Source organism: Diabrotica undecimpunctata, chromosome 6, assembly GCF_040954645.1.
Source record: "Diabrotica undecimpunctata isolate CICGRU chromosome 6, icDiaUnde3, whole genome shotgun sequence".
Lineage (NCBI taxonomy): Eukaryota > Metazoa > Arthropoda > Insecta > Coleoptera > Chrysomelidae > Diabrotica > Diabrotica undecimpunctata.
This window is the reverse complement of record NC_092808.1, coordinates 59,988,180-60,005,220: the sequence shown is the minus strand read 5'-3', so window position 1 is coordinate 60,005,220 and position 17,041 is coordinate 59,988,180. Positions and strand designations below refer to the sequence as shown.

Below are 17,041 nucleotides of genomic sequence, written 5' to 3'. Positions count from 1 at the left end.
TATCACCTAATTTGACGATTTGATATTAGTATTTTTTTTATTCTATTAATGTATGTTCTATCAATGGTCATTTTTGCGTTTATAATAGGGACACTACTACTACTTAATCTTTATTACAAAGAATACTTATCGGTATATAAGTCTATTTATCGGCAATCAATGCAGTGATTGGTTTTCGTTTCTGAATGACTACTCCAGTCGTCTGAGACAAAAATGCCACTGAAACTCTAAAAATCATACGAACAAACTAAATTTTGCCGACAATGTCAATTTTAGGACGCCAAAGAAGATGCAAAAAGTTTACCACATTTACCCTCGGGCTTTCTCCTAAAACCCCCTCGTAGAGTGCAAAAAACGGAAAATAAATCGATTTACCAAGAATCTGTCAGTCAATTTTTAATGTCAGTTAGGCATGCAAAATCAATGTTCAATAAAATTTGTATCAGATCAACGGTAAAAATTTGATATCTATTGATCCGAGTGTACTATCGTAAAAAATCAAGATCCGTTTTAATTTTAAAAAGAGCAGCTTTTGTACGCAATTTTGTAATTTGCCGCAAATAAACTGAGTTTTTTTAAAGGGGTTAAATAAATAAAAGTGGCGCGATTTTTTCCAATTTTTATAATTCTCATGAAATCAATAGAATTTATTCTTTTTATTAACCGGCCACTGTGGAGTGCGATAACTAGAGCCTAATCTTTGAAACCTATAACATGAAATTTTAGTTTTTGGCAACAAATGTAAGGTATTTGAAATACATATGCTTAAAAAACGCTGAATTTAATTTTTCACATTACAAACGATCTAAAACATTTATAACTGCTCTTTTTTAATTACATTAGCACGTTTTTCAAAACTACCCATCTTCTGTTACAAATTACACTCAAAATTACACATCTTCTTTTATGCATTTTCCGTGACGTGTGATCGTTTGTAACGTAAAAGTTTAAATTCTGTGTTTTTTAGTCATATTTCTAATGCCTCATATTTGTTGCCACAACTCAAAATTCAAATTTCATGTTATAGGTTTTAAAGATTGATTTCTAAAAATCGAAATTTCACTATGACCAGTTAATTAAAATGATAAATTTTGTTGATCTCACGAGAATTTTAAAAAATAAATAAAATCACGGAACGGTTATTTATTGAACATATATATAGAAACTGACTTCATTTCCGACAAAATGCAAAAATTGCATAAGAAAGCTGCGATCTTTATCTTTAAAACGCATTTTGATTTTTGTCGATAACACATTCTCATCAAAAGATATCGAATTTTTACCGTCGACTTGATACACATTCTATTTAACATTTATTTCAAGCTCAACTGACATTCAAAATCGCCGGTCACTTTAAGCGTTGGTTCTGAGAACGGTTCATTCTACAGAAAAAGTGCAAATTATCTCAGCTACATTTTTTTCTACGGCGTACAGGTTCCTTGGTAAATCGATTTTTTTGAGTTTCTATCCCTGTGCGAGGGGGATTTTAGGGGGTAGCCCGGGGCTTAAGGTGGTACTTTTTTGCATCTTTTTTAGGGTCCCAAAATTGATATTCTAGACAAAATTCAGCTTGTTCGTATGATTTTTAGGGGCCATATCTCTGACGACTGGACTAAATAAATTGAGAGGAGATAAAAAATGATATTCGTATGTACCAGTTTCACTTTTTTTAATAAATCACACTCCTGACCCTGTTTTAAAACAATGTTCGATTGCAGACAGACTGTTTAAAATAATATTATAATATTGCAAAAAAAAAACTTTTCTTCATCACATTCCAAATTCATTTATATATAAAAAAATTAAAATAGAACAGATCACCGAAATAAACTATTTAGATTAATTATTGATATCATGTTATCGGTCAACATATCAATTAACTAATAGCGACGAAAATAGAAGCTGCTTTACAGTTAAGTCAATAACGTTAAAAATGATAATAAATAAATCAAACAAAATGTTAAATATTTAAGCATGAAAGCAGCTATGTATATCCTCTTTTTTGGGTGAAAAACATCGAAACAAATAACATCGTAAATAACAAATTCCAGATCTATGAATGTATATCAGAATGGTACATATACATAAGCTGTACACTTTCTTAGAAGCTGTAGCTGTTTTTCACTTAAAAATGCTTTTTCATAGGAGATCAGCACTTTCTTAGTTTTATTTTCTTGAATTGATATGCTCAATGCAATATCTCACATTCTTGACATTATTTGAATAATGATCTCTCATAGTGTGAACATGCATTTCGGTCACTGCTTGCTTTTAGTTGTAAATACAAACCTTACAGTAGCGAAACAAACCAAATAAGAGTTGCATATTAAATAATACTTGCTAAGCGATATTTAATAACGTTTATAATTTTTTTAGCATGTGGCACAACACAGTTAGTTAAATACTGGAAAACGTTTACAAAACTAAATTTGTTTTAATTACTTAAAAATATTTTGAAATAATTAAGAAAGTAGTTAGATAGTAAATGAATTAAATTTCTTTATTTTATACATATAATAATAATTCAAAGGTTATTATATTACAAAAGTATTTCAGGAAACAATATGTTTATGATAGCGTGTATGTGTCCAAAAGCTTCTAAAATTTATACGAGCTCCACTTTTGACACATAATGTTTTTCATAGTTACCAACAATGTCATATTTATATTGCCAAGCCTATAAATTAAATTTATACGAGTTTTTCATGTAGCTACACAGGTCGAGTTCGAAAATTTCATTTAATAGAATACATTTCGGGTGTATCTCTTCTGTGGATGATTTTTCAGAATATTTTTCAGTGTTTCTTAACGATAAATTGTTTTTCCAGCTTATGAAGGAGAGAGGCAAATTATCGAGTTTTAAGGGATAACATAAACATTGGGGATCAAATGATTACGACAACAATTAAAAAAAAGTCGTCAGGAAATGAGACAAGTTTGCATCCATAAACAATAATAGACAACGTAGACACAACATAATATGGATTTAGCAATCGTTTATAGTCGAGCGGCGAACTTCCAAAAAGATGGGAACACGTAAACTCATCACCAATTAGCATAAATGTACTCGTGATAGTACAAACTCATCACCGCAATAAAACGAGGGATTATTAGAACCGAAGAGATATGTAACCTGATCACTGGCCTATCTGCATGCTGTGGCAGCTAAAAACAATAAAATTCTTGCAAAATGCTAAGATTTGATAATTTAAAACAATAATCCAAGTCCGGATGTATTAAATGCAAATGCAATGTATTGGTTAGTATTTGGGAATTACACTAAATTATTCTATTGATAGCCACCTAAAAATAAGCGAAAAAAAAATGTCTCTTCATTTGCCATCGTTCCTTCAACATGGATACTGAATTGCTCATTGATTACCTCTAATACGTCTAATAGACCACTCATCGTGAGGCACCCGATATGAATAAAAAAAATATCAGTTAAATTTTAAAGTAATTTGCTTAAAACAATTTCTGAATTTAATAGATTACCACGTTAGCAATAAGTTTAAGATATAACAAGCAATATTTTGCATTAGAAACCAGTGCCATGGTGCAAAAATGCTGGTGATGAGTAGATTACCACGTAAACAAGAATTGTAATAGCTAACAGTCAATCTTCCGCTTTAGAAACCAATGCCATGGTGCAAAAGTGATGGTGATAAGTTTCGGGTCTCCAAAGTATGCCGGTGATCAGTTTGCTATTATCTCGAAGGGTCTAATAATTTTATGGGAGATATAAAATGATGAGCTCGTACACCTCCAAAAAGATGACCATGATCTATAACTCGCTGGACACTTATACAGATATTTGAAGGTTTTAAAAGGTATATGAGGGGTAGCTGATGAAAAACCTGTGAGGGCGTACAGCTGATTTAGCTTTGTTTTTTTAAACAATCTTAAAAAGTGAAAAATTATTTTTTCCTATAAAGCGTTTTTTATACATTCTAAAGAAAAATGGTTTAAATAAACGTTGTACATAATAAGTTCTTTAATTTTGAGAGTTTCCCCATTAAAATATATACAATTGACTGAGATCATTGCAAAAAACCCTTAATTTTGCAGTAATTTATAAATGTTAATAATCATAATTGTTTTTTGCATAATTACATGTAATATAACTAATCAAAATCGTGTCAGGTAATGAGTTGTTTATTGTGCTAAATTTCAGTTTCTAATTTCAGTCCTCTGGTACAAAGTGCCTTTCCAATTTTATTGAAGTTTGTTCCTGATTTTTCTATTCGAACTATATGTCTTACATTGGTGATATTTTGAATTCACCATTTTTTTTGCAGTCTGCTAATTTGATATTTAGCATTTATCTTTCCCTAGATCCTTGTGTTTTCAATTATTTTGTTCTTTGTAGAAAAAAGAGATTTCTTGAAAAAAATTTCACACTTCTTATTTTTTAGCAAAACATTAGTTTACAAACAAGCCCTTAAGCTAATGTGGATTTAGTGTATTTGTGGGGATGCTTCAAAGTATTCAATATAAACATTCAACGAATTCATAATAGATTTCATAAGGAGTTTAGAAGTTTTCATTGTTTTATATTTGAAAAGTTTTTTTTAAAAGGATTTTCGGACTCGAAGTCGAAATATTTTGAAAAATGTAAAATTAATGTTTAGAGGCAGCATAAAAATATGATTAACATCAAATAATAATAATAAAAGTCCAGTCTCTTGAAATGTTGTCAATTTGATTTTCTTAACGTAAATTTAAAGATAAAATGTACCTGTTTATAGTCTTAATCTGTCTCAGATTAGGTGATTGTAAAGTGTCCACAACACCTGCATAACCGGTAATCAAATTATGGCTCATAAGTACCTCGACACTGGATAATTATCTACAGGGATATATTCAAGGTTAATATTGACAATCAAGTGATCTGCGAAGGTTTATGAACCAACCGTAAATAAAACCTTGCAAGTATGAATAAAAAGATACCTGACAGGCGAAGAAAACGAAAAATGAAAAAATAAGATGAGATATTTAAAATAATTAAAAGAAAGCTTATCCAATAAAAGGGGATATAGTTCGACAAAACAGAACTGACAGCTACAAACGTTTGACCTCACTTGTGAGTGTAAACAGAAAATACCTGAATGAGAGAAAATAAGATCTATTTATACGAGCGAAAGAAGCACTTTTTTGTTTGAAAGTAAACATCACTTCTTTTAATAAATTTGCCGGCTTCAAAACCTAATGGTACCGTGAGTGGAGACAGCTTTTTAAAAATGGTCGATCATAAATTAGATTATTGTTCAAACAAAATATGTAGGAATAACGAAACTTTCACTAGCTGCGAAATTTTGCGAAGAAGTCATAAAAATATCGCGCAAAAAACTACAAGGAACTGTCGAATGTAAATACTAGATGTTTGACAAAATAAAAAAAAATAATAATAATAATAAAAAAAAAAACAAAAATATTGAAACATGGAAGCGTTTTAAGACGTTTCAATCTGTATATTTTTCGCTGTTTGGATCTAAGTCCTACGTTAGAAGTCGTAAGCGGAGTAGAATCTTAAGGTGGGTACACATATGCGAGCCGAACTGTTTGCGAACTGCTCGTGAGCTGTTCGCGAAGAGTTCGTTGAAAATATGTTTATGTTCAGGCTATCCAATACCCTAAGTATCTAATAACACGCCGAGAATTAATTTACTTCGTTATTCTAAACATTTCGGTATTTTGTTTACATTATCTGTTATTAATTTCTCTCGTTACTTTTGAATAAGCCGCGCTCGTTCAGCAATTTTGTTTAACCGAATGATCTCATCTTTTCCAATTTCGTCCCAAAAACCGACAGGCTGTGGTTCCTGACGAGCAACGAACGAACAGCTCTCAAGCGGTTCGTCCCGTCGTACAAATTAACGAATATAGCGTTCACAAACGGTTCGCGAACAGTTCTGCTCGCATATGTGTACCCGCCTTTAGAACTTATCGTTTATTCAATTCTAGGTAATTATGTTGAAATATCGTTTCGTTTTATGTGTATTATCAATGTTTGTTGTAGTAATCACCAGTTATTTTTTATGCGGTTTAAGACCAACCTTACTGATAAGAGAATTGACTAACGTAAGAAGTTATATATTTTATTTATTTCATCCAATGCAATGATATTGTGGGTGTATCTAACTATTAGTGAAAAAGTGACCTAATACCCTAGTTTTTATTCTCCACAGTTTTTAAAACATGTCATCCGAATAAAGGTTGAAGACAACACAATACTTTCTCTACAACTTGAGGGCTTTGTATGGTCCTTTTCAACACTTGAATTTTATCACCTAATTTGACGATTTGATATTAGTATTTTTTTTATTCTATTAATGTATGTTCTATCAATGGTCATTTTTGCGTTTATAATAGGGACACTACTACTACTTAATCTTTATTACAAAGAATACTTATCGGTATATAAGTCTATTTATCGGCAATCAATGCAGTGATTGGTTTTCGTTTCTGAATGACTACTCCAGTCGTCTGAGACAAAAATGCCACTGAAACTCTAAAAATCATACGAACAAACTAAATTTTGCCGACAATGTCAATTTTAGGACGCCAAAGAAGATGCAAAAAGTTTACCACATTTATCCTCGGGCTTTCTCCTAAAACCCCCTCGTAGAGTGCAAAAAACGGAAAATAAATCGATTTACCAAGAATCTGTCAGTCAATTTTTAATGTCAGTTAGGCATGCAAAATCAATGTTCAATAAAATTTGTATCAGATCAACGGTAAAAATTTGATATCTATTGATCCGAGTGTACTATCGTAAAAAATCAAGATCCGTTTTAATTTTAAAAAGAGCAGCTTTTGTACGCAATTTTGTAATTTGCCGCAAATAAACTGAGTTTTTTTAAAGGGGTTAAATAAATAAAAGTGGCGCGATTTTTTCCAATTTTTATAATTCTCATGAAATCAATAGAATTTATTCTTTTTATTAACCGGCCACTGTGGAGTGCGATAACTAGAGCCTAATCTTTGAAACCTATAACATGAAATTTTAGTTTTTGGCAACAAATGTAAGGTATTTGAAATACATATGCTTAAAAAACGCTGAATTTAATTTTTCACATTACAAACGATCTAAAACATTTATAACTGCTCTTTTTTAATTACATTAGCACGTTTTTCAAAACTACCCATCTTCTGTTACAAATTACACTCAAAATTACACATCTTCTTTTATGCATTTTCCGTGACGTGTGATCGTTTGTAACGTAAAAGTTTAAATTCTGTGTTTTTTAGTCATATTTCTAATGCCTCATATTTGTTGCCACAACTCAAAATTCAAATTTCATGTTATAGGTTTTAAAGATTGATTTCTAAAAATCGAAATTTCACTATGACCAGTTAATTAAAATGATAAATTTTGTTGATCTCACGAGAATTTTAAAAAATAAATAAAATCACGGAACGGTTATTTATTGAACATATATATAGAAACTGACTTCATTTCCGACAAAATGCAAAAATTGCATAAGAAAGCTGCGATCTTTATCTTTAAAACGCATTTTGATTTTTGTCGATAACACATTCTCATCAAAAGATATCGAATTTTTACCGTCGACTTGATACACATTCTATTTAACATTTATTTCAAGCTCAACTGACATTCAAAATCGCCGGTCACTTTAAGCGTTGGTTCTGAGAACGGTTCATTCTACAGAAAAAGTGCAAATTATCTCAGCTACATTTTTTTCTACGGCGTACAGGTTCCTTGGTAAATCGATTTTTTTGAGTTTCTATCCCTGTGCGACGGGGATTTTAGGGGGTAGCCCGGGGCTTAAGGTGGTACTTTTTTGCATCTTTTTTAGGGTCCCAAAATTGATATTCTAGACAAAATTCAGCTTGTTCGTATGATTTTTTGGGGCCATATCTCTGACGACTGGACTAAATAAATTGAGAGGAGATAAAAAATGATATTCGTATGTACCAGTTTCACTTTTTTTAATAAATCACACTCCTGACCCTGTTTTAAAACAATGTTCGATTGCAGACAGACTGTTTAAAATAATATTATAATATTGCAAAAAAAAAACTTTTCTTCATCACATTCCAAATTCATTTATATATAAAAAAATTAAAATAGAACAGATCACCGAAATAAACTATTTAGATTAATTATTGATATCATGTTATCGGTCAACATATCAATTAACTAATAGCGACGAAAATAGAAGCTGCTTTACAGTTAAGTCAATAACGTTAAAAATGATAATAAATAAATCAAACAAAATGTTAAATATTTAAGCATGAAAGCAGCTATGTATATCCTCTTTTTTGAGTGAAAAACATCGAAACAAATAACATCGTAAATAACAAATTCCAGATCTATGAATGTATATCAGAATGGTACATATACATAAGCTGTACACTTTCTTAGAAGCTGTAGCTGTTTTTCACTTAAAAATGCTTTTTCATAGGAGATCAGCACTTTCTTAGTTTTATTTTCTTGAATTGATATGCTCAATGCAATATCTCACATTCTTGACATTATTTGAATAATGATCTCTCATAGTGTGAACATGCATTTCGGTCACTGCTTGCTTTTAGTTGTAAATACAAACCTTACAGTAGCGAAACAAACCAAATAAGAGTTGCATATTAAATAATACTTGCTAAGCGATATTTAATACCGTTTATAATTTTTTTAGCATGTGGCACAACACAGTTAGTTAAATACTGGAAAACGTTTACAAAACTAAATTTGTTTTAATTACTTAAAAATATTTTGAAATAATTAAGAAAGTAGTTAGATAGTAAATGAATTAAATTTCTTTATTTTATACATATAATAATAATTCAAAGGTTATTATATTACAAAAGTATTTCAGGAAACAATATGTTTATGATAGCGTGTATGTGTCCAAAAGCTTCTAAAATTTATACGAGCTCCACTTTTGACACATAATGTTTTTCATAGTTACCAACAATGTCATATTTATATTGCCAAGCCTATAAATTAAATTTATACGAGTTTTTCATGTAGCTACACAGGTTGAGTTCGAAAATTTCATTTAATAGAATACATTTCGGGTGTATCTCTTTTGTGGATGATTTTTCAGAATATTTTTCAGTGTTTCTTAACGTTAAATTGTTTTTCCAGCTTATGAAGGCGAAAAGCAAATTATCGAATTTTAAGGGATAACATAAACATTGGGGATCAAATGATTAAGACAACAATTAAAAAAAGTCTTCAGGAAATGAGACAAGTTTGCATCCATAAATAATAATAGACAACGTAGACACAACATAATATGGATTTAGCAATCGTTTATAGTCGAGCGGCGAACTTCCAAAAAGATGGGAACACGTAAACTCATCACCAATTAGCATAAATGCACTCGTGATAGTACAAACTCATCACAGCAATAAAACGAGGGATTATTAGAACCGAAGAGATATATAAACTGATCACTGGCCTACCTGCATGCTGTGGCAGCTAAAAACAATAAAATTCTTGCAAAATGCTAAGATTTGATAATTTAAAACAATAATCCAAGTCCGGATTTATTAAATGCAAATGCAATGTATTGGTTAGTATTTGGGAATTACACTAAATTCTATTGATAGCCACCTAAAAATAAGCGAAAAGAAAAATGTCTCTTCATTTGCCATCGTTCCTTCAACATGGATACTGAATTGCTTATTGATTACCTCTAATACGTCTAATAGGCCACTCATCGTGAGGCACCCGATATGAATAAAAAAAATATCGAAAACTTTGTTTTCAAAACTTCTACAAAATTTTTCAGTGTTTTATTGTTACATAAAATGAATTTCCATCAAGTAACGGTCGAATCATTCAATTATAAAAAAAATATCAGTTAAATTTTAAAGTAATTTGCTTAAAACAATTTCTGAATTTAATAGATTACCACGTTAGCAATAAGTTTAAGATATAACAAGCAATATTTTGCATTAGAAACCAGTGCCATGGTGCAAAAATGCTGGTGATGAGTAGATTACCACGTAAACAAGAATTGTAATAGCTAACAGCCAATCTTCCGCTTTAGAAACCAATGCCATGGTGCAAAAGTGATGGTGATAAGTTTCGGGTCTCCAAAGTATGCCGGTGATCAGTTTGCTATTATATCTCGAAGGGTCTAATAATTTTATGGGAGCTATAAAATGATGAACTCGTACACCTCCACAAAGATGACCATGATCTATAACTCGCTGGCCACTTATACAGACATTTGAAGGTTTTAAAAGGTATATGAGGGGTAGCTGATGAAACATCTGTGAGGGCGTACAGCTGATTTAGCTTTGTTTTTTTAAACAATCTCAAAAAGTGAAAAATTATTTTTTCCTATAAAGCGTTTCTTATATATTCTAAAGAAAAATAGTTTAAATAAACGTTGTACATAAAAAGTTCTTTAATTTTGAGAGTTTCCCCATTAAAATATGTACAATTGACTGGGATAATTGCAAAAAACCCTTAATTTTGCAGTAATTTATAAATGTTAATAATCATAATTGTTTTTTGCATAATTACATGTAATATAGCTAATCAAAATTGTGTCAGGTAATGAGTTGTTTAGTGTGCTAAATTTCAAACAGATTGACCACATAGTTAATTATGTTTATTAAAGTTTATGTTTATTAAAGTTTTAACGATTATTTAAACAACTGTACTTGCCCAAACAATCAGTCTAGAGATATTTGGTAAAATCGCAATCGATTCTTTGGGGTTTCATTTTTAAGGTGTATTAAAAAAACCGGAACATTTTATTAAATTTGTTATTAAAAAAACAGTTTGAAAAACGCCTAACATTTTAGCTTAGAAACATTTATATATAATTAGATATTTTTTCACACGGTTGTAAGTAGACGCAATGAAACACTAGCGAAAAAACACAGTTTCCAAAAAAAAACAGAACCTTCTATGCCCAATAACAAGAAATAAGTCGAGATATTGCAGCGGACAGTTCTCCACTCCACTTTTCCATGGCGGTATTTTACGAGTACCATCACTTTAACGAGTTATAACTGTTTATATCTTCACTGTGCATGCCATTTATAAGTTGTATAATAAAATTTAGATCTTCATTTACAATACATGTCCATAGAATAGTAAAAACAATCTTTTACGTGCTGAAAAGTAAATCCTACCTCCCAGCAGCCTTCCTACACGTCAGTCAAGCCTTCTATAAGGTTTGGCGAGAAGTCCACTTTAGAGGACAAATAAACAATTGCCATATCCTTTCTTTCCACTCCTAAAATCCTACCTCTCCGATAGACACTTCTTGGTAAAACATCACGATGAATACACTCAGCTCCACCCTATCAAATCAGGTGTTCCTACACACAGAAAATTTACAAAAAAAACCTAAATAAAATAGAAATTTGGATAAAAAAATTGGCGAATTAGAATAAACGAGAGTAGGTCAACACATTTAACCTTTACAATGAAACTTCGTATTAAATTTAGACATACGTACTGGTTGATTGGTCGAAACTCAAAAGTTATTATTGGATAACACACTGCTTATATACAAGCCCATATGAAATATGGTATTCAGCTACGGGGCACCGCTAGCAATTCTAATCTTGCAAACCTCCAACGCTTCCAGAATAAAGTGTTAAGATCTATAGTAAATGCTCCATGGTATATTAAATCCTCCTCTATAGAAAAATATCTGGAAGTGCCTTCTGTAAAAGAAATTAAATCCTCCTCTATAGAAAAATATCTGGAAGTGCCTTCGGTAAAAGAAGTTGTAACAAGTTACAGTGTCAAATATGGTGCACGGATAAAAGTGCATCCCAATGTACACGCGAAGTGGTCATTCGATGACAATAATGAAGTGCTTAGACTGAAAAGTTTTAAACCAAATGATCTACCGAACAGATTTAATGTTTAAGCTAAACCAACTGTATTTTAAATTCTTCCTTAATTATGTGATAGGTAGTTGTGATTGTGTTTTATTATTTTATTGCTTTTAACTTAAATACTTTTTAGTTAAACTTTTCATAATAAATTAGTAACGTTTACAGTTACTAAATAAAGAAAAGAAACTATCCACTGGAAGAGGCGCCCACACGTTAAGCAAACAAACAAATTAGTTATTATTCTTTATTTTTGGATAGATTCTAATTTTAATTGGAGTTAATAAAAAAAAATAACAATCTGTTTGTTCAGCTCATGCAAATATGATTTTAAGAGAAAAAAATGATATCTTGCTTCCTATTGGCCATAGAAGAATCTGTTTCTTTTTTGGAAAGTGTGTTTTTTCATCAGATTTTCATTGAGTCTACTTACAAGCATGTGACATAAAAAATGTCAAAGTTATTATAAATGTTTATTAGCTAAAAAGTCAGTCCTTTTTCAAACTGTTTTTTAATAACAAATTTAATAAAAGTTTTTTTTAATATACCTTACAAATGAAGCCTTAAAGAATCGATTGCAATTTACAAAATATCTCTAGCGTTTTATTTAAAAATCCTTTATAAAAGGCATATAATTAAAAAAAAACCTTTTCGGGCTACACCAAAACAGAACGTTTTCAGACTAACAAGTCCACCATCATTGCATTTACCAGGTGTACATGAGTAACACCATTAAATATGTGGGTAAAAACCCTTGATATGGTACAGAATTTGTTATTTATTATATTCTTATTAAATAGTTGGTGTAATGTTAAACTTTTTGACAGGTACCCTGCATGGCAACGTAAGACTCCCAATTTGGGGCTTTGCTGATCTTGAGACGATGTCCCTGTATGGGATCTAGATGGCAACTGAGTTGGCAAGTACAGCTGTTTAAATAATTGTTCTCCCAGGATAAACAAATTGAATAACTGATAAACTATTTGGTCGATCTGTTTAAAATTTAGGACACTTTAATAGCTCATTAACTGTCACAATTTTAAGTAGTTATATTATCTATCATTATGGAAAAAAAAACAAAGTTGTTAACATTTATAAATCACTGCAAAAATAAGGGTTTTTCAATTATCTCAGTCAATGATTTATGTATTTTAATTTGCAAACTCTCAAAATTAAAGAACTTTTTATAATCTTTTATTTGAACCAAAAATATTTTTTTCACTTTTTAAGATTGCTTAAAAAAACAAAGCTACCCCTCATATACCTTTTAGAATCTTCAAACATATGTATATTCATAGGCTTAAATATAAATATAGTTACAGGTGAATAAACACTAAGAAATATTGTTAAATGCAAACATTATGTCAATCCAAAGGCATCAAAGCAAGTCTTTAAGTAAATTTACTATATTTTCGTTCGTAATACCTTATAAACCTTTTTAAGAACAGCAGATGTTAACTTCCTACTCTCAGTGTCAGGCACGCTCTCCACAGTCTTCTCCGTTTGTTTATCCGAAGCCGGAGGTCCACCTCGTCCGGCAGGTGGACCGTGTGGTTTCACCGGAGGGCCACCCCGCCCGGCAGGTGGTCCCGGCGCTTTTCCCGGAGCCGCGCCGGGGCTCGCAACACTCGGTTTCGAAGGCACTACGGCTGCAGCATGTACTGCTTGCACGGTACGTTTCTGATCTACCTGTTCTCCACCATCAGTAAAACCGGTTCGCGACGGCGAATTACTGTCTGCTGGAGAGACCCGGTAGGTAGATTTAACGACGGTAACTTTGGTTACCGAAGAAGATTTACTATCCATTTCGCTTTAATTTTTCAGGAGTAGTCTTACGCGTTCATCGCCAAGCGAATGTTTCACGCAAACTGAAAAAATATCTCGATATGATACGGCTGTGCCTAACCCTCTGGACAGGAAACGCAATTGCGGTATTTAATCTAGTGTTGATAATGGAATCGCATTAGACTAATTAATATTTTTATGTACCCTTTCCAATTTTGTTAACCTTTTCGAAATGTCAATGGATTTGGTCTGATTTCTTTATTGCAACAATTTCTAGTTAATATCGATTTGATTACAAAGTAGCCGCGGAAGGAAGATTGACCGTTTCGGCATGATTATCTTCTGAATGAATCGAAATTTTACGAGGGTTATACTAAATAGTAAGGAAAGTCACGGAAAGTCTAGTATGATCATATTTTCCTGAGTTTTAAGGCGGGTTTTTAAATATTAAACGCATTTAATTGTTCCATTAAAATACTTTTGTAAACCATTATCATAAATAATATTGACTAAAATTTGTCTCCTATTATCTAGTTTTAAAATTATACAAATGGAGAAATGTCAAATTTGTTGAATTATTGGTCTGTCTGTGTTAATTGAGCAATGTATGCCTATGTCAGATAATAGTGATCGACAGCTTTAGGGGATCTAAAGGTCTTTGCGGCTAATATATAATCTCTGACGTTTGCCTTTCTGAAATGATGCGATGTTAGCGATGTCAATGTTTCTAAACAAATCTGTTATTTTCGTTATAAATAGACATTATGAGGAAATCGTTTTAGATATTTTTAATAATGGTTTTTGTTTGGTATTATATATTATTCGCTGAAAGTGAAAGTACTTGGAGGGGATTCGAGAAACGATCGTGCGCGTGCAGAAGTGAAATATTGCAACTTTGTTAGCATATTTCATAAGTAGTTATTGCAGAAAATGGGATTTCGTAAATGCTGTGTAACAAATTGTAAAAATACAACACAAAATAGTAAATTCAAGTTCTATTGGTTTCTAACTTCTAGGCACAAATTAATGTAACGAGAAAAGTGGATTTATATCATAATAAAGCAGAAGTAAGTAACATAACCCAAACTCTTCATTCTTACGCCCGGTTTCGTAATAAGTTTGAAGTTCACTTTAATTGTAAATTTAAATAATATAAAGTTCACTTTAAAGTATAAATTTCAATAATAATCATGTTGGATCAAGTTTGTTCAATTTAGTCGAAAATGAACATTAGTTAAACTGTACTTTAGGTTATCATGAAATCGGACTGCAATTATTAATTGTATTTTACAGTGGATATGATAGTTCGTTGAAAAGATATTTTATGACTTATTTTCTGGAATCCAGTTTTTATTATTGCATCCATATTAATAGTAATATTGCAATTTAATAATTATTTTATTTACTACATACAATGTTTACATTTTAATAACATAACCTCAACCTTAAATGTCAGATAATGAAATATAAACGTAAAAAATATACTTACGAATTTTTACAGTTAAAAATAAATTCAAAATTTTTCAAAAAGTTAATTATTGATATATATTACAATAATTATTGTATTAAATAAATAAGTTTATTCACTTTATTTGCAGCTAATATAAAATTAAAATATTAATAATGCTAACATCTTCGCTGATTTATGTCACTAGATGTCGCTCTTCGTGAATATACACATTATACACAGCGAATAGCGATTCTTTACAGCTACCTTGGACGTTTCTCGCACCCCTTACGCCATTCGTTTTATCAATCCAGGGTTCTTCATCCAAATTTCTCCTTCTCATCGCCTCTTTGAATCCTTTTCCAGCTATAGCAGGACAGTTGTTTCGTTTCTATCATGTCTACAAACGTTGTTTCTATAACCATTCTTTTTCGATTTCTTTTATTTCTGACAGGATCTAATAATGTAACTTGACCTCTTTCTATTTTGTTGTATCTCTCAATTATCCTTTTTATCTTCATTTAACTGAAATCTTAAGTATCGGCAATCCTGTGTCCTTCTAATGTCCCCTGCATTAGTTTTTATATTTTTTTGGTATATACCCAGTTTGCTTACCATTAATTTCCAAGCGCGAATTTTAGTTTTCTTGTCAATAATTTCTTTAGCATGTAGTTTGTCATTGTCCATTGTTCAGTTCAAGTTCAGGATTGACGTATATTTTTGAAAGGAGTTAGTTACATGTAACAACCTTGTCTTAGCTCTTTTATAACTGAAAAAAGTTTTGAGTAGCCGTTCCATGTTCTTACAGAGCTAAAGTTGCCTTCATAGAATTCTTAACAGCGATTACATAAGTTATTGACATATTTTGCTGTTTCATGACAAGTCACAACTTATTTAGGAGTGCGCTATCATAAGCTTTTTTTAGGTCAATAAATATTAAGTGCAGTTAATTATCGAATTCTTTAGTTTTCTCAATTAGCTGTCTGAGACATAATTTATCTGTACCAGACCTATCAGCTGTAAATATACTCTCAGCTTCAACATCTATTATTTCTTCTTCTTGTTGTTTTTTTTTAATTCTTCCTCACAGTCTACCAATAGATGACGTCACACTCAATCCTAATCCTATACAATTTTCAAATTTTTTCTTGTCGTCCTTTTTATATATCGAAGTTATATACGGTAGTTTCTATTCTTCTGGAGTGTTTCCTCCGTTTAAGCAGTCGTTGAATATCTCACATAGGGTTTCTATTACATGTGGTAGATTTTTTAGTAACTCTGTAAGTACAGGGCCGTGTTTTCTTATTTTTCATACCTGTTTTATTTCAATGTATGTGGTTTGTTCACTTAAAAATATGTTACAAATGGAATTTATCAATAATTTTACATAAATATTCATTTTGTTGATATTACACGATACTATGCTATGCCGATGATGCAGTACTAATTGCTGATAACGAAGATGACCTACAAAGGCAGCTCCACACCTTTAATATCACAGCAAACAAACTTAATATGAGAATATCAGTAGAAAAAACTAAATGTATAGTAATCAGTAAAGAGCCGCGTAGATGCAAACTAGAAATAGACGGCAAAATTGTAGAACAAGTAATGAAATTCAATTACCTAGGAGTAGAAATCACTAGTGACAGGGATATAAGAACAGAGACCACAAGGCAAGCATCAAAAGCGGCAAGAGTAAGTGGTTGCATCCTAGAAACCATATGGAGAAACAAATATCTGACCACGGAAAGCAAAATAAAAGTATATAAGACAACAGTAAGACCAATCCTAACATATGCAGCGGAGACAAGGACCGATACAAGAAAGACGAAACAACAAATCAACAATATCGAAATTAAAGTAGTGAGATCAATAGCGGGCATGTCATTAAGAGACAGACAAACTAAAGAAGTATACGCGAACAATGCAAAATTCAAAATATTAACAGGAACGAACATGTAAACCTAATGG

At 31.2% G+C, this 17,041-nt stretch overlaps 1 protein-coding gene across 5 annotated transcripts in view; it reads right to left on the bottom strand.

Annotated features, from left to right (window-relative positions):
* LOC140443464 (calpain-A-like) overlaps positions 1-17,041 on the bottom strand; it is a 343,829-nt gene that overhangs the window by 193,172 nt on the left and 133,616 nt on the right. The window contains exon 1 of one of the 5 annotated variants that reach the window (XM_072534747.1): positions 13,261-13,717. The exons of the other annotated variants lie outside the window; for them this stretch is intronic. Coding sequence (XP_072390848.1) covers positions 13,261-13,641 — 381 coding nt within the window. The 5' untranslated portion in view covers positions 13,642-13,717. Of the gene's footprint in view, positions 1-13,260; positions 13,718-17,041 lie in introns of those variants that run through there. 5 annotated transcript variants of the gene reach the window in all.